This window comes from Pipra filicauda, unplaced genomic scaffold (assembly GCF_003945595.2).
Source record: "Pipra filicauda isolate LSUMZ 115617 unplaced genomic scaffold, ASM394559v2 scaffold105_size2325265_pilon, whole genome shotgun sequence".
Taxonomy (NCBI): Eukaryota; Metazoa; Chordata; class Aves; order Passeriformes; family Pipridae; genus Pipra; species Pipra filicauda.
The window spans coordinates 1418317-1445461 of record NW_024103496.1 but is presented as its reverse complement, the minus strand read 5'-3'; the positions used below and the strand labels follow the sequence as shown (position 1 = coordinate 1445461).

At 37.0% G+C, this 27145-nt stretch overlaps 1 protein-coding gene across 3 annotated transcripts in view; it reads right to left on the bottom strand.

Annotated features, from left to right (window-relative positions):
* Positions 1 to 27145, bottom strand: part of CDK14 (cyclin dependent kinase 14) — a 314193-nt gene that overhangs the window by 113562 nt on the left and 173486 nt on the right. For all 3 annotated transcript variants that reach the window (XM_027749121.2, XM_027749124.2, XM_027749122.2), the window contains 2 exons: positions 16138 to 16258; positions 7359 to 7452 (listed from right to left, as the gene is read on the bottom strand). In XM_027749121.2, coding sequence (XP_027604922.1) covers positions 7359 to 7452; positions 16138 to 16258 — 215 coding nt within the window. The remainder of the gene's footprint in view (positions 1 to 7358; positions 7453 to 16137; positions 16259 to 27145) is intronic.

Sequence of the window (27145 nt, the reverse complement as noted above, 5' to 3'; positions counted from 1 at the left end):
GAGTGGGGGGAAGGTGTTTTTAAAATTATTTTACTTCTCACTCTTTTGCTCTGATCCTGTCCATAATAAATTTAATTAATATCCCCACTATGAGTCTGTTTTGCCTGTGATAGTGATCAGTAAGTGACCTCTCCAGGCTCTTAACTCATGAATCCCTCACTGTTTTTTTTCTCTCCAGAGGGGAGGGAAAGAGTGGTTTTAGTGGGTACCTGGCATCCAGCCAGGGTCAACTCACTACAGCTTCCTTACAATTATAGCTCTTTTCTCATGACAGATAGTAAAGAAACATTCCAATTCCAAAGTAAACCACAAAGCCATTGTTTTCCATTGAACCACATCTTAATTTGTTTTCTATTCCCGATAGCCAATTACTCCTCATGTTTTGCACTACCAAGCTGACAATAAGCCAGGCTCTTCAATGCCAGCCCAGCCATGCTCAGGGTTTTGCTTAGAATTAGCAGGCTGGACAGGAACATCTTGCAAGCAGATGACACCTGTGTGCATCAGGTTGTGTGACTGGCTGGCCTAAAACCCAGCCAGCCCTTGAAAGACAAAGATGGGGTTACATATTCATTAATTACTTCCTCTCTTCCTCTTCCCTCCCGCTACCAGCTGGTAGATCCCTTGGCAAGTGTCCATAAGACACTGGTCAGTATTTTTATGACTTTAAACATGGATGAATGGGAGGTTATGTGTCCCCTTTTCCAAAAGAAATGTTAACAGAGTGTGGGATACATATGCCTTCTTTCCTGACACACTTAGGCAATATTCCTCTAGAAAATGTCCTACATTTTTACAAGATTGCTATTTTTAAATCCTAGGCCTAGTTTGTTTGCCCAGTACCATATGGGTTTAATGATATCAGGCAAAGAACAGCACAGACTATCTCTACTCAGACATGGTGAGGATGGGAGTTCTTTATGAAAAGTAAACACAAATCAGCTCACATACCTTGATCCGTGTTATATGGGGAAAAGACTACCCATGCAGTGATACAGAAAACAATATAGTGCAGTAGGAGAGCAAAAATTGAACTAAAACTCCTTAAAAAAAACTCTTAAAAAATTACCAAAATCCTTTACAAAGCACGAACATATAGAAGATTTAGTTTGTTTTTTAAAGTTAATTTTAAAGGTTAATTTTATTCATACTTTCCTAGTTTAGAATTACCTTCATTTGAAGTTTGGCATAAGACATAAAGCCCAGAAAGGAACCTTATAAAAGCAGTATCAGTGCAAAACCTGCAGGCAACTACAGTAAAATACTGAACAAGTGCTAACAACTTCAAAGAGAAGACCCATAGGTAGAGAAGCCTGTTATTTATTAAATTAATTTCAGTGGTGCTGAAGAGAAGTGAAATATTTAGCATATTGTTATTATAAAGCAAAGGAGAGGTAGATTTATTAGCAGGATTGCACTTCTCTTATTCTCCCTACATGCTGTGTTATAGAAGACAGAACTCAGCAGTCAGGTTTCCATTTAATTAGTTTCAAACAAACTCCTTTATTTTCCTCATGAAGTCATTGGTGGGAAGAAAATGGAGAGAGATGAGAAGAAAACACAAAGTTCTCCCTCTAAGCAAGGACTATCCATATAACAAAGATGAAGACTCTTTCTCCAACCAGATTCATCATCTTCACCATATATGGCACCATAGATACCATACCTACACAAAATAAATTTCATCTCGGGTCCAGCCTCACAAATACATCTGTTCCATCAGAGATAAATGAGTTGTTTTTCAGAGCGAAAGTATTTACTGAGTGACAGAAAAACTTTTTTTAAATAATGAAACAGAAATAAAAGAACAGTAAATTTGATTAAGTACTTGATTACACAGAAAAACTTTAAAACTCAATGGTTTAATGTACTCCTCCCTTGGATTTAACATTGCTAGCTTCCCAAAAGATGCAATTAATACAATGTACCAGAAAGCACGTTTTCTTTGGATCTGTCATAAGCTTAAATGCTCCTAAACAGTATTATTTCAGGACATCAGTGACACAAAGCAAACCTCCAGATACAGAATAACAGGGAGAAAGCTCTGCAGCTTCACAAATGCCTGTTAACATCAGAGTCATGGAGGAAACACTACTAGCCTGCATTACAATAAACAAGACACTTTGGGCTTATCATATATACCTGGATGTGTATACATATGTAAAAAAATAATATTGCTAGCCTTCTAAATCTTCAATAACAAAAATAACACTTCCATTGCCAGTGAAAAGGAAAACGTCATTTTTCATAGCTATCTGAAATAGCAAACTCTTGTGAATCTTTGCTGAACAGTTCCGTGTAGAAAGCTCACATTTCTGGTGTCCCCCTTTGGCATATCAGGCTGCTGGGCTCAACAAATGGATATTGTTCTCTTTTAATTACTTTTTAATACTGTGTGTTATGGTACCCAACAGAGCAATAGCATCCAATACCAGAAAGGAGTCCTCAGCTTGTTTGATAGGCACCTCAGGAAAGACAGAAGCTTCTGGCTGCAAATTTCCACTCCTGCTGTGACATGTTACCTGCAGCGTGATGCTCCCGCGGTGCGCATGCTTCCCGGAATGATGTTTGCAGAGTGAATGCCCATTTACAGATAAAACAGCATCTAAATGCCATTGTCCTGCCTGTGCAGAGGTCTACAAAGTATCAGAACTCTTTGTGCATTATTCTTGCAGTGAAATCTAATTTGCAGTGTAGTTGGCACCAAGACTAAAGTTCAGCCAATGCACAGATTATTCCCTTATCGGGAAGGCGTCAGAGCCTGGGAGGAAAATTCACTTTGATCTATAGCGGCTCTCAGAAAGCTCACATAAAATGGAAAAGACAGAAATATCTCTCACTTAAAAAAAAATCTCTGCAGAAGAAAAATTGAGCTAACATAAGAAATTCAACTCTGATCTGGTTTGAATCTTTAAGAACAGCAAGTATAAAAATACATCCTTATATAAGAATGAGAGCTGTAACCAAGTTGCTACGTCCAGTGTGGTTCAGCATAAGGCATGCACAGGCATACTGCAGGCTGCTCAGTGTAATCACCTTTAACACTCAACTAATTCATACTGATCATCACCAGATCCAAGGAGCTGTCAATTCTCCCCAGTACACGGCTAACTTGAAGGCATTTGGTGCAGCTTTTACTTCAAGACATAATTAAATTTTATATTTACAATGGCAGGTTCTCCTTGATCAGAAAACTTCAAAGGTTGCATATAGAGTATGCTAAAAAATGATCAACAGAAATAAACTACTGATAAAGATCTTAGCTATTCCATATCAGAAGCCAAATGCTATTTCCCAATTTTCTGTAGTATTATTTTGATTCAACAGATTGCCTCACATATTTTTCCTGTTCTCATGGTTTAACTGCTCAACGTGTACTTGATCATTGAAGCTTCATTCTTGTCTTGTGTACATATTACAAGACTAAACAGAAATGCTGAGACTGCTGCATCCTATTATCAGTCCATCAGACTTAGCACCTTGCAACAAAACCTCAAGCTGCTTGTCTCAGAGAATGGCAAAGCAAAGAGTTTGCTGGAAATGATGATGATACATCATTAGTATGATACTTAGAGGCAAAAGACTCGTTAGCTCTTACAGGCTGTAATTACAACAACTAGCCACAGAACAAGAGGAAATGGCCTCAAGCTATGCCAGGGGATGTTCAGGTTGGACATCAGGAAGAATTTCTTCACTGAAAGGGTTGTCAGGCTTTGAAACTGTCTGCCCAGGGAGGTGGTGGAATCACCATCCCTGGAAGTGTTCAGGAAACAACTGGACATGGCATTTAATGCTATTGTTTAGGTGACAAGGTGGTGTTCAGTCAAAGGATGGACTCATTGATCTTGGAGGTCTTTTCCAACCTTTATGATTTTATGATTTAATTTTATGATTTTACACTTTACTCTCTCATTTTCTATGATGCATTTCTATCCAGAAAGTAACCTCAGTTTCAATATGTAGGAAAAAAGCAGGAGTAAAGATGTAAAAGTACACTGATAAACCAAAACATCTCTGCATTAAGGCATTTAATTCCCCACTAAACTTCTTTGAGAAAGCAACCTACTTATATGTGTGATTCCCATTTTATTTGATAAGTACAGTTTTCTTAAAAGAGGTTATCAACACTTTGAAGTATAGGCGGAGAAAAGAATTCATATTATCAGATCCCAAGTATGACAATAAAAACTTGCAGCCTGCTTATTCATGAACATCTCTATGTGCTGCTCCAATTCTGAGAACAGATCTTGTATATAAACCCTTGCTATTTTATTGAGACCTATGGCTGTAATGGAACCTGAGAATGCTTTCTATAAACAGCTGCTGTAACAGAAATAATCAGTGTATATTATCATTTAAAACCCCAGAAATTGAAACAATAGAAGTCAGGAGAGACAAGTTTAAAGAGAAAAGTCCTTAAACAAAACTGAAAGATCAACCTCTGTTCTTAATATATTATATACAATCACTTAATAAAGACATTATGAAACATAAATAAACATCAATCAGAATGAGGAAGAAACATATATGGTATGCTGGGTTGCATCTACTTTTGCTATGTAGATATGTGAAGAAGGCCAGGGGCAGAGATACACAAAAACATTTAGAGACTCTCTCTGACTTCATAATTGCTAAAACAGCATACACACAATGTATTTTAATTTCATTTACATAATAATGGGCACTATACAGTAGGAAATCAAACAGATTTTTTAACTGTTATTCACGTTAAGCTTATTTACTTTTCCTTGCTACTATTTCTTAGCATTTTGTGACTTTCCTACTACAGTACAACCACTTCCCTAAAAGCCTCCAGCAGCAACCTGACATCTTACATACTATGGACATGTAGCTGTGACTAATAACAATTAGCAACAGATATGACACAGATTAATATACCTTTTGTTGCAAGTTGTGTATTTCAGAAGAAGAAAAGGATTACTGGATTAGTGTGAAGGTGCACTGTACCTTACGCCATTTTTAGAAGACAACCCTCTGTTTTAAGAAAACCAATACTGGAGAATGTTGAAAACATGAACTATGGGAAGACTTTGTGGAAAAGTCCTTTACTGGTTGATCTGTTTCTTTCCCAGTTGTGTAAGTACTCACTGTGTGGGAGTTAATTGTATTAGTTATCTGGTAAAATAACCTGATTAATTTTGTACTTCAGTGCTATTAACTACCACACTATACATAATTCATCGGGGAATTAATGAATTTAATCCTTCTGTTCAAATACAAAACCAAACAAGAATAATCCTTTGTTTTATAACTTTTAATAGATAACTTAAATTCTTAATGATGCTTAGAGTACATTAGGAAGGCACTCACTGAAACTATTTAGCTAAGGGTAACTAGACACTTCCATTAGAAAGCCTAATTAATTGGGATTTAAAAATTAACTCTGATTTGCAATGGACCATAAAACTATCCAGTCCAAAATTTTATCTATTTATTTGAAGGTTTGCAACAGATCAAATTAAAGAAACATTATCAATAAATTATCCCTTGTTATTTCAGCACTGTTCTCAGTATTTGCAGCTGCAGTTTTAAAACAGAATTTTAAAAAATGGCAGGCCTCAAAACGCATCCTAGATTATATTTATCTTGGCATTTTAACACACAAATAATTGTGAGGAGAGAGAAGAAAATGGAAATATACGAAAGGTTTACAAAAGGCTTACAAAAATAGGTTTATATGATATATCTATTACTATCACTTTTCTGCACTGTATCATGCAATCTCATATAATACAGTGCAAAAAAAGGCCCTGTTGAAGGAAGGGATTTCTGCTGTTAGAAGTGCCCTTAATTTCCACAGCAAAAACAGTCACTGAGATTTTACCGCAACAAATGAGATGAAGTCCCAAAGAGGAATTTATTAGTTACAAAATTTCACATTCTATAAATAAGGAGAAAATTTCAGATGAATAAATGAGAAGCATAAGTTAAGAAAGCAAAAGATGGAAACTGGCTCAGAAGTTCCTAAGCTTAAAATACACCAGCTGGCAAACAAACAAAGCAATGAGACACATCACAGGAACTTCTCAGAAGTGCTGCTCCCGGTCTATGTTGTAGCACAGCCATTTTTCCATAGCACAGAATTTTCAGGGTATTAGCCAAGAGGGCAGAATAACAGAAGATTTTACAGAAAATTAGTTATTTTTATATCACAATCAAATAAGGTCTTGTTTTAGAGAAGTACTTTTTATGAGTCATTCAAAAAAGCAGTTGCTAAATTCCCTGATGTCCCAACAAAAGAGATATAATACAAGCAAGTTTGAATAAAATGAAAATGTAAATTTTTTAAACAGATTATGAAAGACTTTCTTTATCTCCCCGTGGGCCAAAAATGAATACCAAATAAATCCTCTGCACTTAAAATAAATGACTACTTACAAAATCACCTTTGAAAGCAACGGTATGATTCTTTTCTAAATTTGTGGTTAGAAGCAATCCAGAGATTACCATGTTGAGGGAAGATGCTGCTCTTGCAATATTTTCCCTGATGGCCACCCCACAGTACCAGGAGCCACTCTGGCTCATCTGGGTGAGAAGTGGCTTCCCTGAATAAACTCATTCCACAACAGCAATGCTCCCAGGAGGCACTGGAGTAAATACAGACCTTGACAAGGAGTCAAGAAAAGTTATTCCTGAGCCTTTTGTAAGGGAATTGCCAATGGAAGAAAGAGCAAATGAAAATAAAACCCCAAGAAAACAAACAAAACCCAAAATCCACAACCCTGGGAAGAAAAATGTGTAAGTGATGACTACGGTTGAGACAAATTAGTTCTTCTTTCACTCCTAATGTGGATGTATTATCAGTGCCTATGAGCAACCCACATACCTTATTAATGGCCCAGCCAGAGCCATTTACTACTGCAGAAGCAGTAGTCAAGGACTCCTGCTGAACTTTTACAGTGTAATTTCAGATTTCCCTTTCCGTTTCTCATTTTGTCTCCTACCTTATTTTTCCTTCATATATCTATCTCACAACAAATACTTTCCATTGACACTACAATATTAGTAGAATATTAATAAACCACCATCCAGAGTTGTTGTTTCTGATAACTTGCAAAGTGAGGATGACAAACCAGCTGGATTTCCACTAGCTTACATTTAGAAAACTTTTCCCACAATTGCATAAAAACCTTTTTTTTTTTTTTTTTAAATATTGATTAAAAAAAATTAGAAACTGAACTTTAACACAAAATATGTCAAGCAAGTTTGTGAACTAGGCTTCTGATCCTTGGGTCTATTCATAATTTAATTCCTGATACAAAGAAATATGCGAACATTTATGAATCTATAATTTGTTTCATTTCTTAGGCACATTACTTCAGCAATAAAGAACTCACCAGAAATATCCTTTCAAGTTGATCCTGAATGTCTTTCATTCCCGGAAAAGCAGCGACCCCTTGAATCATTTCTACAAAGATACAACCCACTCCCCTACAGAAGAAAAAAAAGAAGTATGCAATGTTAGAAAGATTTCTTATAGACCAAGTAGCTAGCAACAGCACTTTTGCATCCTTTACCAGCATTTAAATAATATATAGTTTTTTTAATTGATGGCAGGCTGAAGGACAAACCTGCATTTAATAAAACCAGTGAATACAAATGAACACTTCTCAGGTGTTTGAAGGCAAGTGTAGAGGTAGCAGGAATCTGATTCACAGGTGTTGAGACCAATAAAGGCACAGCTGTTGATCTCCATATTAGTACTTCCCAGCAGCACAGTCATGCTCCCAAATTATTTCTGAAGATGTGTGAGAGTGCACTCTTGGAAGAAGCTGAATGGGGACAGGATAATGACAAGGAAGCACACTGGAAGGGCTTGGCATAGGAGGAGAATCTGGAAAAAGTGAGCAAAAAGGAAAAGGGCATGTGGCTGCTCAATCACGGAACTAAGTTAAGCCCAAATGCTGATAACTTCAGGGATGGGCTTGCTTGGACTTTCTTCTCCCCTCTGACAGCACAAACAAAAGTAGTTCAAAGCCCATAGCTCTGGGAGGCTGCTGACCCCATTCCCCACAACCTCTGGTTGAGAGGTGCTGCAATGGGCTGAGAAGACACGGACTCCCTCCTCTCTCTGCCATGACAGCCATCTCCTTACAGGTCCTGTACTTGGTTTGTCACAAAAAGTACTTCACACAAGTTTCTGTCATCCCACTGAGTTAAGTCAGTGGTAGAAGTACTGGGAAATCAGAGGGAAAAAGTGTCTGAGACACACTAACTAGAGCACAAAAGAATAGATTCTCTAACGTGGAGGAGAGCTTCTATGACTCTAACTCAAATTCCAGATAACCTGTGAACTTCCTGCATCTCAAAAGGAAAACAAATTATAAACATTTGCATCTTTTCTGGATGAAAACAGCTCAAGAGTTTCTTGTTCCCTCAGCAAAAATAATCTTAAGAGAAAACATCTCTCTTAGCTACCAACATGATGGAGAATTTGATTATATACTTTAGCTTGTTCAATTACATTTTTCTGCATATATTTTTCTACAACTTCCATGTGCAAACAACTACATATACTGTACCATGTCTGTGTAAGCAACCACCCAAAACCCCTCTTCATTCAAAACAATAACAAGTTCAGACCCCTAAACCATATATCAAAATGAACTAAGAATTTGTGAAACTAACTATGGTACCACCCGCCCTAAAACTGAAAGTTGTGTTTCTGTGTCAGAAAGTCACAGCCATAACCTCTAACTTAACTTTGGTTTTAGAAGTAAATTATTTGGAATGTACTAATTACATACCTTTTCATTGCTTAGGCATCATGATGATGGATTCAGAAAGCCGCATTTACTTTTAGGAATATGTGTACATATATTGATGAGGAAGTGGTTCTAGAACAACTTAACGAAAACAAATTGCATATTTTCATTAAGGCTGGGGTTGAGCATTTACAGATGCCACTGAACTAAGATTATCAGCAGATTACCCATGCTTTATCCATTTCTGAAGGCTTTGACTAGTACCAACCAATGAAATAATTTTACATTCTAGGACAATGAGAGTTGGTAGTCAAATTTCTTGAAGAAGAAAATGAAATATAAATCACTATTTTCTAATTCTACATCCCCAAGGCAGAGCTATATTAAGTAAAGTTTCTCTTCAGGCATTGATAAGTAGAAGAAAACTTTGAAAAGCACAGTTGTGGTCAAATTTTAGAATAAATTAGGTTTTTACAAAAGAGAGGTTAAAATTTATGTTCCATATGCTTCTGCTGGTTACCAAATGAACTGAATTGATTAAACTGCCATTCATCATTTAGTCTGGTTAGTGCTTCATTAGGCACAGATAGGCACAATATATCTTAGTCAAATACTTACAAACATGATCAGCATCTCAGGCAAGGAAAAATTCAAGATTTCAGCCAGAAGCCATTTATTCAAGATGAGCAATAAAACAATTGAATTTAGACCAAAGAAAAGAGGATTAGAGTTCTATTCTTGCAACCAGAAAACAGGCTTTTGATTAAACCAGTGTATCATTTGAGAGCACAGAGAATCTTCATCTAGCTGTTTGAACAGAAATGCTATAAAGGCAGCAGGAAGATTTTGCCAAATTTTGTATTGTTTTACATTATTTATAAATTTTTCCACTTTTAGTGGTTCTGATACAAGTATGAGCCAAAAACCAAGTAAGAACTGCAAAAAACACTGAAGAAAAATTTCCTGCTTGGAAAGAAGAATCCTATTATGTGTTTTGGACTCTTGTGCAACCTAGTATATCATTTATGAAAGGGTACTGCAGTTAAATAAACCCTAATACAAAAATCCAAAGGTTATTAAAATCATTCAGGAGAGAAACACAAACATTCAAGATTTGAGCTGGAAGACTGCTGTTCCCTTCAGCCCACTTGAAAGTTAAACTTATCCTTGGTTTCAAAGGATAAGTGTTTGGCACTTTGACGAATAAGCCAACAGAAAGGGATGCTTAAATGAATAGAAACAAAAAAATATAATAATAATAATACAAAAAAAGTAGGTCATTGAACTAGGAAATGGATAGGAAATACCCAGAAAGCCATTAGAGAACATGAAGGCTTCAAGATGGCTGGATGGCATTTTTGATGTCCCAGTGGTATCTGTGAATTTCAGGCTCACAGTAAGTAGAAACTTGAGTCTATAGTAGGATCCCTGCATCACAAACCATAAGGGCACACACTTTAAATGAGAAAAGAGATAAAGCATCTACAAGGCCTTGAAATTTTGTCTTGTTTTTGTAGACCTCACAGACTTTTAAACAGGTTAGAGATATTTTTGAGCAAAGCAAAAATTATTTTCATGCCAGAAGAGCTGGTTTGTGAGGAAAAATTAGGAAAATGATGTCATTCTTGGCTACGAGAAAACCCAAGGGACAGGGAGAACGTGATGACTCTGTACTTAAAATTATGCAAAAGGAAGAACAGGGACAACTGATTAGGATTTTAATGGTTCCCAGAACTGTAGGTAGATCCAAGGTAGTATAACCAGAAATAGCAGAATGTGTTTAGGAAATAAAAATTGTAGGGTGAGTGATAGGGAAATACAATTAACAATTGTGCTATACCTCAGCCTCCCAATGGACTTGAAGCACAGTTACAGTTGTGTAAAACTAGACAAGCTGAAATACTTCAGAATATTCTTCAGGAAACAGACTTGCAATAAAGAGTAGGGTGGATAAGATGATCTCACACATCACTCCCATCTCTAGTTTTGATGATGCAAAAATTCTTGAAATATGAAATACAGGCTTTGATGTGCATCCATCTCCAAGGCTGTGTTATTTAGGTGTAATGTGTGCACGCTCAGCATACAAAAATATTTTCATGCAGCACTTAAAAAATAATTTTTGACAAAAGAATATTACCCTAACATATTTCAGTGTATTCAGTTCAGATTTTCCTACTCTCTTTATAGGACTTCTGAGTTTGGATAAATAAGCCAAATGCTGCAAATTTGTTCATAGATCTTTCCAATGCAATGGCACAGGATAACCTTGCAAAGTAAAAGTGGCAGCCATTTAATGTTGAAATGGGTGGTTTATTCTCTGATGACAAAAAGCATAACTAAACCCATTGAAGTATTGATGAGACCATATGTGGCCATACCATATAATATCGATCTTCTATTGTCCTGCTTAATTTCCTTGGACTCTGGCTGTCACATACAGAGTAAGAATTACTAGCACAGCTAAATGAGTTACTCTTGCATTTGAATTGACATAGTAAATGAGCCTGTAAAAATGAAGCTGAATGCCTCAGGAACCTGCTTTTATTTTTTTTTTTTCCTGCAAGCTTTTATAATTAAAGAGGGTATTCCTTTAAAATTAACTAACTTACTGGTGGGTTGGTTTTCTATGTTTGGCTTAAGAATTCACATTCCTGTCTCTGTGTAACAAAGATCCCTATTGCTACAAGAGTTTCCAGCCTATATGTAATTGAATACTGTAAAAAAAAGCATAACAGCTCTGGTAAGGCATAATATATAAGAGATTATAAGGGTTGTTTCCTTCAGTTAATATTATGATTTTTCTTGATGGAGCCATGAAAGAGACTACAGACACACTCCAAAATGAGGAGCTGTTTCCAACCCAAGTTTTAGTTTATACTTGAATTGAGAGTATAGAAACGCTATATTCTTACTATATATGTTTTAAACTCTTGAACTTTCTGCCCTGAACATATCTGCCTTCTAGCAGGCTCAGCACAGCTGATAACATTCAGCATGGCCTTCATGGTGAAGACCTGTGCTGGATCTTCACATATTGTTTCTATCTGGTCATTAAACCTGCATTCCATGTGCAGCATTTGGAAGGCATTTTATGAAAACCAAGTAACTGCTTTCAGCAATCCCCCTGGTGAGGTTTCTGAAATTCAAAGGAACAGTTGAGTTTTCATTCAAGTTTCACAAAGTACACGGAGTTTGTACTGTTGAATATATCAAAATTTTAAAAAACCAAAACCAATAAATAAACCAAACCAAAACAAAACACAAAGCCCACACACATTCCCACTCCAAAACCACCTGATTTATTTTTTTATATAATTGTCACCAAGATGTAGTACTGCAGCCTCTTCCATAAAATCCTAGTAATATATAACATATTGGAAGCATACAGAGACTTTTATTTTGTCTGATTTATTCAGAAAAAAAAATCATGTTCCTATATGATCCTGCTTATAAGCAGAACTAAGAAAACAAATTTTGGGAGGCAGGAATGAAAAGCAAGGGACTTTTGTCTCCTTAGCTGACAAAAATCTGATTTAATTCTAGAGTGGCACACTGCCAGAATACCCACAAATGCTGAATTTGGCTGGAATTTGTCTTTCATGACCATTTCTCTTTGATAAGTGAAAAATAACATATGATGGACTATACAGTCTGATAAAAATACAGCAGCAATACGGCAAACAGATTGCAGTTCTCACATGAGAAGCAATGAGTGAATCAGAATTTCTCTTCTGTGATGACAAAAACCATTAAAATTTCTGCAGGAAGCAGATGCAATGAATGAAAACTGATTTACTTGAAAGCATGATAGCTCAAGGTATTTCTTTACAGTCAGACTTCAAGTCATTGTAATTACAAGTGACTAGAGTGCTCATGTTCTTGCCTGTGTCACAGAGCTACCTAGAATTAAAAGTTCCAGAAATTTGTTTTGCATTGCAGCAATGCTCAGTTTCTACATTAAGAAATACTATGTTCACAAAGGATTGAAATCTACATGATCACTTTTTGCAAGAATTTTTCTGTTGAACTCACTTGTTCAGTAAAAGCAGAGTGCAAAATAACCTCAAGAAAATACTCCACAAACTTGAGCAACTTGAGATACTTTCCTGTTGAATGCGTTCTTTCTGGTTTTCTTTTTGCATCCAGATACCTTTATAAGATAATTTCCTTACACACATGAAACATGTTTCTAGCAGTGAAAAAGTAACAGTAAATCTGATGTTCCCAAAGGATAAAAGTAGGTTTCAGATAGGAACTGAAATGCTCTTTCCATAACTACAGACCCAGACAGTTTCCTCCCAAACAGCATTTCTATGAATTTGATCCTACAGAATTTTCCAGTCAAAAGCTAATTCAGCTTATACAACTTTTGAAGAGCTTACTGACAGCGAGAGAAGTTTAATTAACAATAGCTTGATAGTTATTGCTATATCACCTTAATACCATAATCGTACACATCAGGATTTCTTAGGAGTGGAAGTCACAATCCTGAAGAACATCGAGGGCAAAAGAGCTAATTTCCCTTATGCTCTTTTCTTTCTCAGGCCTCAAGAAGTATTTCTTAAGGGCGTACTGGGACTCCTGCTCTCATATTTCTCCCACTGCAAACTGTTTACAGAAGAAACAGGATAAAGATGCCTTTGTAAGATCCCCTGTGTAAAAAACATAATTTGGTGCACCTGTGTCTATGACAAGATCCATTTTTATGTAATGAATATCTTAGTTACTGTCGCAGGTCTTCATTGGTCAAATATTCATGAAAGCAAGTATGGAATTACAGTAAGCACTCAAACCCACACTCATAGCAGCCTATGTGTGAAAAGTGGTGTGTTCTTGAAAAACACAATTTATTTTTCTAATAATACGATAGAAAAATTCCGTATGAAGAAGTTTCCCCGAACTAAGATCAGATTTGAAATCATGTAGAAAAACCAATGTTACAAAGTTACATAACAGTGACTTAAGAAGCACTTTTGTAACATTTGACTGGCCTAAGTTTAATTTATTTCTTCCGCAGCAATAAACATAGCTGATGTTAGTTAATGAAAATGAATTTAAAATATATCCCAGCCCATAACTGCTTAGGTTACCTGTGCTGTGACTAAGAGTGTATTTTTTAAAAAAGTGAAACAAGGAAATATGCAAAAAAATTGCCAGCTGTTAGAAAACACAGTTTAAAGCCAGCTGCACTTCAAAATAAAATATCCCTAGTGACTTCTTGATGTAAGCAACCCAGATGTAGCAGCAGCACATGCATTACCAGAATCAAATGGATATAATAACCTGTTTAAATTGCTTCATTTACTAATACTATACTCTTCCTGTAAGGAACAAATAGAATAGGTTCATTTGGGGATTTTTTTCCCTATGTTTCTGTGTTACTTATGTATGGGGTTTAGTAATCCCTAAACCCTTTATGTGTTGAAGCCTATTTTCCTTGCATTGACTTTCAAAGGACTGTAAAATTCAAGGATTAGGGCAAGTTACACCAGAGGCAATGCAAAGCCATTTTCCTAGCTAGTAGTAAGTCCTCATCAAGAGGGGAAAAAAAAAAAAAGCAAGCTATATCAAAGGTTATCACAACTCTTTGATGCAGTCATGGGTAGTATAATACAGTCACATAATGCCGCTGTATCAAACGCTGTCAGCAGTAAATCACAAAGCCCACCATTGATTTCCATCAGCAGCCTGACACCACTAACGCATGTACGTCTTCATTAATATTATTTTATTGCCAGTGGCTATTTAAAAAAAAGAATGCAGGAGAATGTAACATTGCATGTGGATCATTAGCTTTTAGTTACTATTCTAATTCTCTACACCAGCAAATGAAGTGTAAAAATAGCCTGCAGCCTCTGCCACCTGCTTCCCAGCCACTGTCCAGGGGTTAATATTTGGACTCTTTCTTCATGCAGCTGGTCTTCTACTCAGTGGGAGCCCCACTTTCTGTTCCTGGGGAACAACCATGAAATGTTATTTATCATGGCTATAGCAAAGGCCCTGTGTCTTTTTTTTTCTCTAAATAGAGGAAACAGCTGTGCTTTCTACCTCAGCATTATTTAAATATTTAGTGAAGTGGCTTCCTAGTTTAGTCATCATGTAGATCATCAATAATGACACAAGAGTGCACACACTATCTGCCATAAGGACATAATGCCAGTAATTGCATAAAAATGCTAATGCTACAAACACACTTTTCATAACAAATTACCAGATTATCTTGGAATCTGATGGTGGGCAGGTTTCTCTGTGTCTCCCTTCCTCCCACTCTGGGAAGCCACCAAGTGGTTTTAATATAATTATGGCTCAGCTATGTACAACCACTGTGTAAGTACAGCCCCAAGCCTCTCTGTGCTCCAGCAGAGCTCACTATTAAATGTGCCAAGTAAGCATAAGTGACCTTAACATGCAACTACACCTCTCACAATCAAACTGGAAGTGCTGTCTCAGATAACCCAGAAAAGCATAGAAGTAAAAACCTAAACCTCTTCTGTCAAATACAATACACATTTGCCCTAATCTGATTTCTGATGTGGCAGTAGCTTAGACTCTACACAAATTGCTGCCATGTGAAAGAAACTGTATTGCTGGGGCTTTTTTCCTAAGCTTTTCGTAGTTCTTCAGTTTGCACAGGGCAGCAAAAATATTGTAAGGGCTACAAATCAAGTACAAGAGGAATAGGACATCATTCTTCATTTGAAACCGACCAAACAACCTCTGTCCCAAAGTACTTGGATTTTTTTTAGGCCTATATGAAATGCTCCGTGCAAGAGGACATCATTTATGGATATCACAGAAGATGTAATTATTGTGTTTTTCCCCAATATTCTTGTGTCATTTTCTCAGTAAAAAAAATAATAACCTGGATTGCTGAAGTACAATTTTGAGTCCTTCCTCAATCAAACTGCCAATCCTCAAATCAAACTGCCCTTCCAAACCTTCAAGTCTAAATAAAATCTGTAGCTTTGTAAAAAAACTATTCAGCAATGTGTCACACTGATTTACTGCTAACAAATACAGTAGATTAAGAACTGAGGGTATATGGTCACATCCAGAGAATTCAGGTTTTCTCCTTGCTACGGGAGGCCATGGTGAAAGTTTATCTTCTGCAAAACAAGTGTCATATCACATGAAAATACTGCACTAAGACTACAAAAGTCAAGCAATAACTCAGTGTCTTGCAAAGCACCAATAGGTCTTCTAGTGTCGTATCAACAGCAGGTACCAGCTGCGAATCGGTGGGGTGGCAGGAGGGGATTCCTTTAGGGATATGCTGGGTGAACCACACGTATTACTACACACAAGTTTTTTAACCTCTATCACTAATCTCACTACATATTTGCTTTACATGCCCAAAAAACCCAAGAGCTAAAGCATCTACATCATCATCATCATCATCTACACTTACCACATGTCAAGGCAGGTGGAATATTCTGTTGATCCCAGAAGGACATCTGGAGGCCTGTACCATAGGGTTACCACTTCATTAGAATATGTATGACTGGGGACTGATTTAGCTCTTGCAAGACCTGTGGGGTAAACACAAATAAATAAATGTAAACAAAACAAAGAAAGAGTTTGCTGTATAGTTACAATCCTAAAAGGATATCTGAGCACATGTAATGTGACGGCATGTTGCAAGCGTACTTTTCTTCTACTACTGGAGTAAGTTACTTAATGAAAAAACATGGTAGCATCTATCATTTGGTACCTGGCTAAACAGAGCTGTGAATATTAAGAAGGGACAATAAAATATGCTTTTCATAATGACAACCACAGGCCCAGGAGAGATGCAAAGATACATGGTGGTATACCTAAACAAATAAGCAGGTATACCTAGACAAATAAATAAAGATTTTAATTGTCATTAACTGTTCATCCTCAGGCATCGATATCCTTTGATTTCAGAGTTTTTTAGAAAAAGGAAATTATAAGGAAACTCCCATACAAATGATGCCACAGAGGAGATTTGGCTTTTTAGGGAATCCTGAGGAAACCTTCCACAGCTTACACTGCAAACCCTAGCTTGCTTATTCAAGTTTATGTTTGAAAGCTGTAGACACACTTACACATTACCATTCAAATAAATATTAATATTGTAGTAATACACCAGAAAATGGTATGTGAAAAATTCTTCTCTCTCGATGAATGTGTATTGGCAGTGCACCAATTTCAGAAATCATTTTAGTGAAGTCTGTGGCCTACTGAAGATATACTATTTACAATAATTGTCTTTTAAGCTTGTCAGTCATTTAAAATAATTCACATTACTACACAACCATAATCTACCTCATGTAAAAGAGAGATCATCATATGCTAAAATCAGCAGTAGAGAGCACACTTTTGTAACAACGTTTCTCCTGCAGAAGATGCTCTCCTCCAGAAAATGGAAAAACATTTTCAGGGCTAGAGGTGACTGTTCCCATTACAGGCCTGCAAATGCCTTTTCAAATTATCGGCTCCTGGCTACTGCCTTGAGACCCTCCACTCCCTTGCTGGGAACACTGGACATGCACAAGTAATGGAAATCAGGAGAATGCACTACTGGGTGCTTTTTTGTGTCTTCTTGAACTACTGATTTTCCTTTCACAAAACAAATGAAATTACTAAAACAAAAGGTCATGTTTTATACCTTACAGAAACAAGGAAACAAAGTCATACACTCAGAAAGAAATAAGCAACATGAGAATTCTCAAAAGAGTGCAGATGAAGAATGCTTTGCCCCTTTATTCTTAATACACTGGAAAGGCTATTTAAGAACAGTTAGTGAATATATCTCCATAGTAATGATGGCAAATCCTGCCAGCAGATTGCATTATCAGCTGATTATAGCAGTTAGACCACTGTAGAGGAATAATTTGAATTGTATGCCATGATTTCTTCTTTAAAGAATCACATTTGAAACAAGAAAACTCATTTTTAAAAATGTTCAGACCTCCATTTCTTTTACATTTGTGCACCTGGCCACCAGCTTGATGAATAAGTTGTCTCACAAACACAGCCCAAGGTTGGCCAGGTACAGCCCCAAAGTGGTCACATCATGTGCTCCACAGTGCCTCTGCCTCTAGATTAATGTTTTTGCTAGTGAACAGTTCTTATTCCTAGCACACAGAACTATTAACAAGCCTGAGTTTCTGAGAATCTATATTCCATGTGACTAAACTGAAACACTATTCCCTGAATTTGTGGATATGGACCTAGTAGTATTAAGCAATATAAAAATTATGAAAGGATTTGAGAATTCTGGATGTTGAATGACTCCATCCTTCTTTGCCTCCCTGAGCCCTCCCTGTTAGTCTTGTTTGAGGAAGACTGAAATTGGTTGCAAACAACTTCCTCTCTAATCTTCTACCTAGCTCTGATAAGAGAAGAGACATAAGCAGGCAGGGGAAAGGCATTTTTAAGAAGTCAGCAACATCATGTGTTTTGGGGAAAACTGTCAAAAAATGAAAAATGAACTCAAATTTCCATAACACAAAGCTGATAATTCACGCATTCCAGAAATCTCCCATGTGGAGAGAAAGGAGTCCTCAACTTGCCATACCAGAAGTCACACTGCAAATAATACAATATCCAAGCTGGCCAGCCAGTTTCTGCCACTTTGATGGCCAGGACAGAGCTTTGCAAGTGTTATGGTCAGCCCAAGCACACCTTTCCTCCTCTTCTGTGACTGTTCAGCATGGAACCAGTCCTCCCATCCTGCTGGGAATGCCATCCATGCTGTTTCCTCAGCATACTGCTTGCTTCTAGATCTCCTCCAACTCTAATCCATTCCAGGTTAAGTAAAATCTATCTGATTTTCAAAGGATGGCCCTTTTGGGCTAATCCCAGCCTATTGTTTTTCTTTAATACATTCTTCACTCTCAAAACACAATGAAAGTCTCACTTGAGGTTCGCTGCTGCATCTGGTTTCTCGGTTATACGAGGATCATCACTGGAAAGGAGAAACTTATAAACAAAACCTTCATTTGTAAAAGCGAGTTGAGGCCCTACATTGGCATTAGACATCATCACAGGTTTAAGAGGTGTGCTGGTTTATGGGGAGGCTTATGGGTACAAGCCATATGTTTTCAGTTGTGGCCAATTGGTTTCCTAGTTGGGCACATACACTCCTTTGGAAACTATATGGCCCAGTAGAAAGCAAGAGTGAACAACCAAGGGAAACACAAAAACTAAGATTAGGAAGGGGAAAATTTGGCACAGTCCCACTGTTCAGTCAGTCACTACCCCTGTGCAGGACTCAAAGGACCTGAATTAGGCAAATGCCTTGGAGGAGCTGCTTTCTTTCAGGGAGGAAGCAACCTTTGCTTTTTCTGAATAATGCTCTGTATAAAGAAGGCATTTGCAATTTTAAACACTTTCACTCAAAGACTCAAAATTAATGCAAATGTCTCTCATTGCACTTGAGACGTGAAAAAATACTCTCATCTTTCAGATATATTTACAGTATAGAAAAGAATGCTACGAAAATATATATGTGAAACACCAATATGATACTGCATTTCTTGTTTTGATGCTCCAGATGCAAATAGATGACAGTTACCAGGGTTTTCTCAGATATCCTTCTGCAAGAAAATTTGCTACATATTTTATACCCCTTTTCACATCTAAATATGCTTACTCATGCAAAATTTATTTAACCACATCCTTCAACTGAAAAAAAAAGGAAGGGTAGGATTAATTAGCACAGCATGTTCGATCACTTTCTTTAAGGGTTCCCTGTCTGTTTCCATGGTTACACTACAGGAAGAGCGACAATCTCATTTTAAAAAGACAGAGCTTACAGGGGATCATCAAAACTTCAAACCTTAATGGCCAGTGTACATAAAAGCAAAAAGGTAAATGAAGGATCACCAGGTGAGTACTCAAGATTTACATATTGCTGCTTGAGCACTTTTTTGCCTGGAAAGGTGGAGGAAGGACCTCCTGACAAGCAGCCAACTCCCCTCCGCTTCCTGTGTCGCCTGAAAGATAAAAGATCAACACATGTCCTGCTGTTGCAGCCTATTTTGAGAGAAGGAATCCAAGCATAAGGCCCACTTATTAAAATTAAGGTCGTATCAGACCCACTGGGGAACTTCCATGTAATTACAGGACGGACAGACACTGTTCCATGTTCTCCAGGCACCGTGACCATTATTTATCCAAAGTGAAAAAAGAAACTGTTCTGATGCATTACCAAGTGCAAGACAACATCATCTATCTGCACTGTAACACAAACCATAACTTTATTTTAACTCATTCATTAAGCAACAGCTCACGGTACCTTGTAAAGCCCTGTATTTAAATTACAGACTGAACGATCTACGCCTATGTATATATATGTCTTTAACACAAAAAATCCCCTGCTGCCTCTTACTCTGAACTTAAAAAAAAATAAAAAAATGTAAGAATACATTTTCTTCCTTTGTAAACCCAATTGTCTCTGGTTCATCTGGCTTTATCTTAGGCTCAGAGGATGTATCTGATTTTTGTCTAGGATCAATTATTGACAAAACACACTGCACTGATTTATTATCACTGTAATTTTTAAATTGTATTTGGTTTTTATAAGAGGCTATAGCTATATCCAGACTCAAGATCTATCTAATACATGCACCTTTGACTACATGAGCACAAATATTAATATTTGATATCTCTCTAGCTGCAGAATAGCTTTCTAGTCAAGTTGATATGACAATCAGGAAGCCTTTGTTCACAGCAAATATGATTCTGCAAATGAGAAAACCAGTCACATCTGCAAAAACAAGGGCTTACCAACCATGTGGATGGTTTCCCTTTCTATTTTACTTTAAATGTGTTGAGAAGTTTGTTATTTTGATTCAGATATATTTCAAATGGCTCTAGCAAGCATACTAAAAACTGCTGCTTTTCCTTGATCCAGATTCTTGTTTTGCTTATTTAATAATTACCTAGAGTTTGAGACAAATGGCTTATCGAACCATAACTATGACTCAGTGCCAATATTTAAATTTTGTTAATGTAGTCTATTGTAGATCATGAACTGTCCACTTAACCTATTTACTCAGCTACTTGTTTTTCAACAGAAGCACATTTATTCAGTGAATACCTGAATGACAACAAACTGAAGTAAAATGGGTGGAAACACTGACGCTGCTTCAAAGAAGCAGTCAGTGCTCTAACCCAGAAGCCAGTTCTTGGCAATCCAAAGTGTCCTGCAGCCTTTAGGTCCCTCTACAGTTTACCTGAATGCATGTCTCCAACATGCAGCTTTACTAGAGCACCTGAGTTAAATTCCTCTCAAATAAGATGAATTAACTACAATATCCTATGTCCTGGTCCTAATACAGCCATATGGTAGTGCTGTTCATTTATAAAAGTTACTCACTAACAGGGAGAGTCTAATGAGGATCCAAAATTAGAATTCCCAAAATGCACTAATGGCTAGTCTTCCACCCTGGAGTGCAGGAATCAGTTTCCAAGAGACAGAGAGCAGTAAGGCAAAAGGCATGCCTGCCTCTCAGCCTGTCTGGTTTTCCCAGCTGTTATCAGTTGCTCTAATAAAAGATTATTTTTTGGCACAAATCTTATCTCATGGATGACTGTAGACAATCACTTACAGTAACACAGGTGATAATTATTCTAGTCTGTGAATGGGACTCAATTGTCAATTCACAGACATAAGTTACAGAATGGGGAGATGTAGAAATACTTTTCCTTCTACCAGAAAGAACAACTCTAGCACTCATGAAAAGTGTTTTTCTCTTTCCAACAAGTCCAGCGTAATATTTTTCATCATCACCTCTTTCCTCTGCCACCTGTGCCACCCAAAGGATCATAGGGAATAGAAAAGAGGGATACAAGAGCTCAGCTATAAGATCACATTGGTTAATTTGACTGAAAGCCATTCTAGCCACAAAACTGTCTATTTCCTTGCTTTAAAATCCTTATAAAGAATTTCTGATACGTTTTTAAAAAAGCAAACCGATGTTAAACATGTACCACGACCCCCAGTTTATTTCATTGTCTGTAAGCAGAAAGAAACACACTAAAAACTGGGAACTAAGCAAAAAGTTGTATGGAAATGTAAAAGAAATATACACTCCACTTTTGACATAAGGAAAATGTGTCTATTCCCATGGCCTTCTGGGTCAGGATGAATAGGTTCAAATTGCTTCTACTAGACTGGAAGCAGAAAAATAACAGTGTGAGCAGGAAAAAAAAGGAAAACAAACTGTACAACATTGTGAACATTCACACAGATGCAAAAGCTAACAGGACCTTCTTCACTACAGAAAAGACCTGGATTCATTATGGACATGGTATACATGCCCACAATAGCCTTAACAGCTGATTTATTTAAATCTGGCTTTCAGATTCTGGATTTTTACTTAAAAATCTGTTGTTTCACAAAAAATCTGCAAGAAGGTGATGCCCTTGACTCCTAAAAACATCCCAGCAGGAACACACAACTTTGCTAATAAGGCTCCACACGAAAATGTCAGAATTACTCATTTCACAGTGAAGTTATTAGGCAAAGAGTTAACAATGACTGAGCAGATGGTTTTAAACTGGGAAGATCTGCAGAGTGCAGGGAAGAAGTTCTAGAAAGGACAAACAGGCAGAAAATAATTTGTCACTGAAAATAAGAGCTAATGCATCTTAGGATATTTTAATATTCCTTGAGAAAAAAGATAAAACTATGAAGCATCTATGAATGAATGAGCCCAATCAGTACTGGGCAATTAATTGAGTAATAATAATAATAATAATAATTATATGTGGAATTTTAAAACATAAGTAATGAACTTGCTGAAGGTGAGAAAGGTAACAGAATGCTTTCAGACAGTATTGAGGTACAGATGCTTCACTGCCATTACGATTTTCCCTTAAAAAGTCAAAGGGACACAGAGAAGGAAAAATAAGTGATGCAGGAGAAAAGTGTTGTATAGAGACAAATTGAGAGCTATGGATATCCAATTTGGTGAAGTATCATCAAGCACTGACCACAGAAGTTACCAGCTTTCTGCAGGCTACTGCGTAAAAAGCTAACAATTTATCACGATCCTTACCTGCACAACTAAAAGCAGGACTGCAAGAGTCATTTCTGGATGACTCCATCTGGGGTTCAAGTAAAAATGAACCAACCCTTATCAACTGGTACCTTGACAACTTATGATTTGATAAAAGTGCAGTAGCTACTTGATCTGTTGCATGAGACAGGTTGAATACAACACACCAGTAAAGAAATAAATATGATTGCTCTGTGTTCTTCAAGACTTATCTTTCTTAGAAAATCATCATGTAGACAAATTGCCACCCAATCCATTTGGGTGCAAAGAAAACTGAACATATATCAGATTCAAGTCAATAGCATACGGGGCAGCAGTACCATTTAAATCCTTCTGGTTTCATGATATAATAAATTTGACAGCTGAAGAACTATTTATTAAGCACAATTTGGTGCTACTGTAGTGATTCACAGTCATCCAAATAGAAACACAAAAGCTAAGTTTCACCAGTAGTTTTATATTCAAACATCTAATCCCTGTTGTTTACACTCAGGTAATTTTGTTTCTCAACTGATCACACAACACTGGCAGTGACAAGGTGATGCACATACTGTGCTCTCCACCTATTGAAGGATTCCACAGCTCTGTGCAGTAAATCCATGCAGTGCTGGAAGAAGGGCAACAATAGTAGCATGGCCACTGGGATGTTACTCTACTGAGTGATTTAGCCCAGGAGGATACTACAGTTTTGCTGATCCATCATTTCCCATCTGGAGGTAAAATATTTAGAGAACTCTGATGAAGAGAATACCTCAAGTTATGGTCAGCTACTAAAAGCCTAATCAAGTAACTGCAAATTTATTTGAACTTGTCTAGGATAAGTAGTTTAACAAGAACAGGGCTACATGGAGTAACAAGTATTTGAATAACACTAACATTTACGGACAAATAGTACTTTTGAAAAGTAGATCTAACAACTATTTTATTTATAAGTCCAACAACACTGCCATTTGACATTACCTCCCAGGAGTGGAATTTGTGAATTTGAAAAACTATCTCCACATGGGTACTGAAACCATCAATCCTTACAGTACAAGGCCTGACTTACGTATAAATGGCACAACTCTACAGCTAGCAGTCCCTGTACTGCACAGCCAATGCAAGTGGGTTTGAGGTGCCTCCTTTTCCAGCTATGGTGTCACCTGAGCACACATTTCTACACTGCAGAATGCATTTGTTCCACCATCCAGCCTTGCTCACGAAGCATGGCTGCCCTGTCTGGCACAAAAAGTTCTCTAGTGATCACTGCTGCCAGTACCTGAGCCAGAGTATTTATAGATAAGACAAATATTCATCTGATTTTTCTCATGGCTACAATGTTATACTCCACATCATAAGTACTTCCTTAGTGGGTAAAACACTCTTGGATTTCTACTGAAGAACTCCAGTATGTTTTGCATGTGCTATCACATTAGTACATACATTCACATACCAGGTAACGCCCACAGCATCTAAACCCACATTTGACTGCACTGGTTTAAGCCAGAGAAAAATTATCTGAAAACAGGCATTGGTGTAAAACTAACAAAACTAAAAAAAAAAAATTCTCAGTTATATAAAAGCTTTTTGAAATACATTGAAGAACAAAATAACTACAGGAAACTTAAAGATTTCACTAATTTTTAAAATTGTTTTCACTTTGCTTTCAAGAGAGAAGCCATTAAGAAAACCTATATTAGTACTGTTGCTTCTGTAAAGCAATATTATAAAGCAACATTCAACGACAGAAATCTCTGGAGTATCAGATTCACCTGTTCAATTGAAATGCTCCTCAAAACTCATTTAATGTATATGTTATCTTAAATTAGCTGAATCACAAATCTTAGAAGAAAAGTTTGATGTGAGAGACATTCCAATATGCTTAGGTCTAAATGATTATTTGATTTTGCATCAGTAATCAGGCATCTATATTCCTGTAAAGCCACCTAATCAGTTCTTAATACAGTTTTGTCAAAGAAAAAGAAGAAACGAAAATAGACAATTTCATTTTCAAAAAAGTTACATTAGAAGGACATTAAAGCTGTGCCTTAACAGTATGATTGTGGAAATATGTAGTTAAAAAGCACATGTTCCCAATGCAGCATCTTTCTCTAAAGTGATAATGAACACTAAAATACCACTGCCAGAATGGCAAAACTAGAGCTATACAACCAAATCGAGTCCATTACGTACAGATATAAGCCTACCAAGCCAGTAGAACAGCAGAACCCTATATTGTAACTACTAGAACAAGTGAAAATTCGTTAGTGTATTGGGTCTGGCTGAGAAGGAGTTCATTTCCCCTTAGTGGCCCTCACAGTGCTGTGCTTTGTAGCTAGCAGGCTGTTGATAACACACCGGTGTTTCGGCTACTGCTGAGCACAGCATCAGCACTGTAACATTCCTTCCTCAGCTGAGGGCAAGATCCTGGGAGGGGACAAAAGCAGGCCAGCTGACCCAAACTGACCAAAGGGATATTCCAGACCATGTGACATCGGCTCAGATATAAAAGCTAAGGCAAGGAGCAGGAAGGCAGGCATTCATTGTCTCCACTGGCTGCCTGCTGAGGAACCATCACGGGTGCTGGAGCCCTGCTTAGCCGAAGTGGCAGCCCATTGCTGCTGAAGGGAAGTAGAGAATGAACCGTCTTATCTTTTGCTTTGCTTTTGGGTGCACAAGCTTTCACCTGGCTTCTGCTTTAATAAACTGCCTTATCCATACCCACGAGTTCTTTTCCATCTTATTCTCACCACTGTCCGGCTGGGAAGGGGAGTGATAGAGCAGTTGGATGGGCACCTGGCATCCAGCCAAGGTCAACCCACCAGTTAGTAATGAAACCACACCATTCTTTTCTCTATTTTTCATTTAATTTAAAGATGATGGATGTACTTCTGAATGCAATGCTCAATAAAAACTACTTGTAGATTGAAATCAAAGGATCCCTAATAGTATTTTGACCACCGACAAAATACTACTGTCATACTATTATTAAAACATTCCATTTTTTATTTAAATAATTTACTATTTCAAGTTTGTATGTATGAGCAAATTGTAAGTACATGAAAGCATGTTTCATTTAGTATCACATTCTTCAACCTGTGTAGCAAAGATGGTGATCATCCTGAGCACTGTAAGACAGAATGGGCAAAGAATTGTCAAAATTTCAAGAAGTTAACATTAGGCATTTGTGTTTATGAAGTACATTTCAGTGATCTGTTGCCTTTTTTCTTATTCCTCTCCCTCCTCCACCTACGATTTTTTTTAGTTAGTTATTTTTTTCCAAGGTCTACAGACAGTTCAGTGTGGAACCAAATTTCCAGTGGCTCGAAGAGTACAGAACTAACTTAAAACTATTGCAATGAAATATCCTTAAAAGCAAATATAGTCACAAGATCAAATAAATTTGATGTCCGAGACTTAAAATTTGCTGCAATAAGAAGGATATGAATATGTTCATGGCTGTGGGGGGAAATGAAAGAGATTACATCTGAAAATCTTCTTTTACCTTATTTCCAATGACCACACAAAAAAAATTGCTGTATGATCTGACATGTTTTAAGCCATAAAAACCAAAGGTGGTAAAAGCTGAACTGTCTTTGGAGAAGAGCTTGAGGATCTTCAACAAGGTGAAGATCTTACCAGCCATTCTCCCTACTATGTAACTCAAGTCACTCAGCACCATTTTCTCCCCATGCAAAGTGGTTGTTAGTGTTCCCACATCACCCAGACAAAAAGCTGCTGATTCCTGATCTCCCAGTTATAAGTTTGTTAATTTTGGGTCTTTCAAATTACAAGAATGAGAAGTCAAGCAAAGTTTAGTTATTTGTAACATACATACCTGGAGTTACCATTTACCTGTATAGTTTTTGGAAATGGAAATCACTGGAGAAGTGTTAAGTATTGCTAAGACAAGCACTGCCTGACCTCTTCTGGCTATCATCAAGGCCAATTGATGCAGGGGCAACTTTTATCTTAATGCAGGTAGACCTGCAAGCATAATTTTCATTTACAGCAGGACAAATGGTGCATCTATGACTATATATTAATACAATCAGTACTGTATCTTTCAGAGGAATGAAAAAATTAATGCATAAATTATTAAAAATTACCTAGATAAAAAGTGACTGTGCTACAGAAAGGTAAGGTTTTAAACTGTCTGGGACAAAACAAATGATGTTATAAATTACATAGCCATCACTTCTTTAAAATGCAATCTCAATTATGGTATTATTTCAGACGGTGTTAAATGGCACATTTCTCTTAATGAACTGTCAGTTCTGCTCACATTAATCTTTTTCTTTGCATATCAGTATTTTTGTTCTGACTGATGATAAATTCTTTCATCTTTAATCCACACCTTTTCCAGTTGACCTTTAATATCTACATAGCTGATTATTTCCTGTA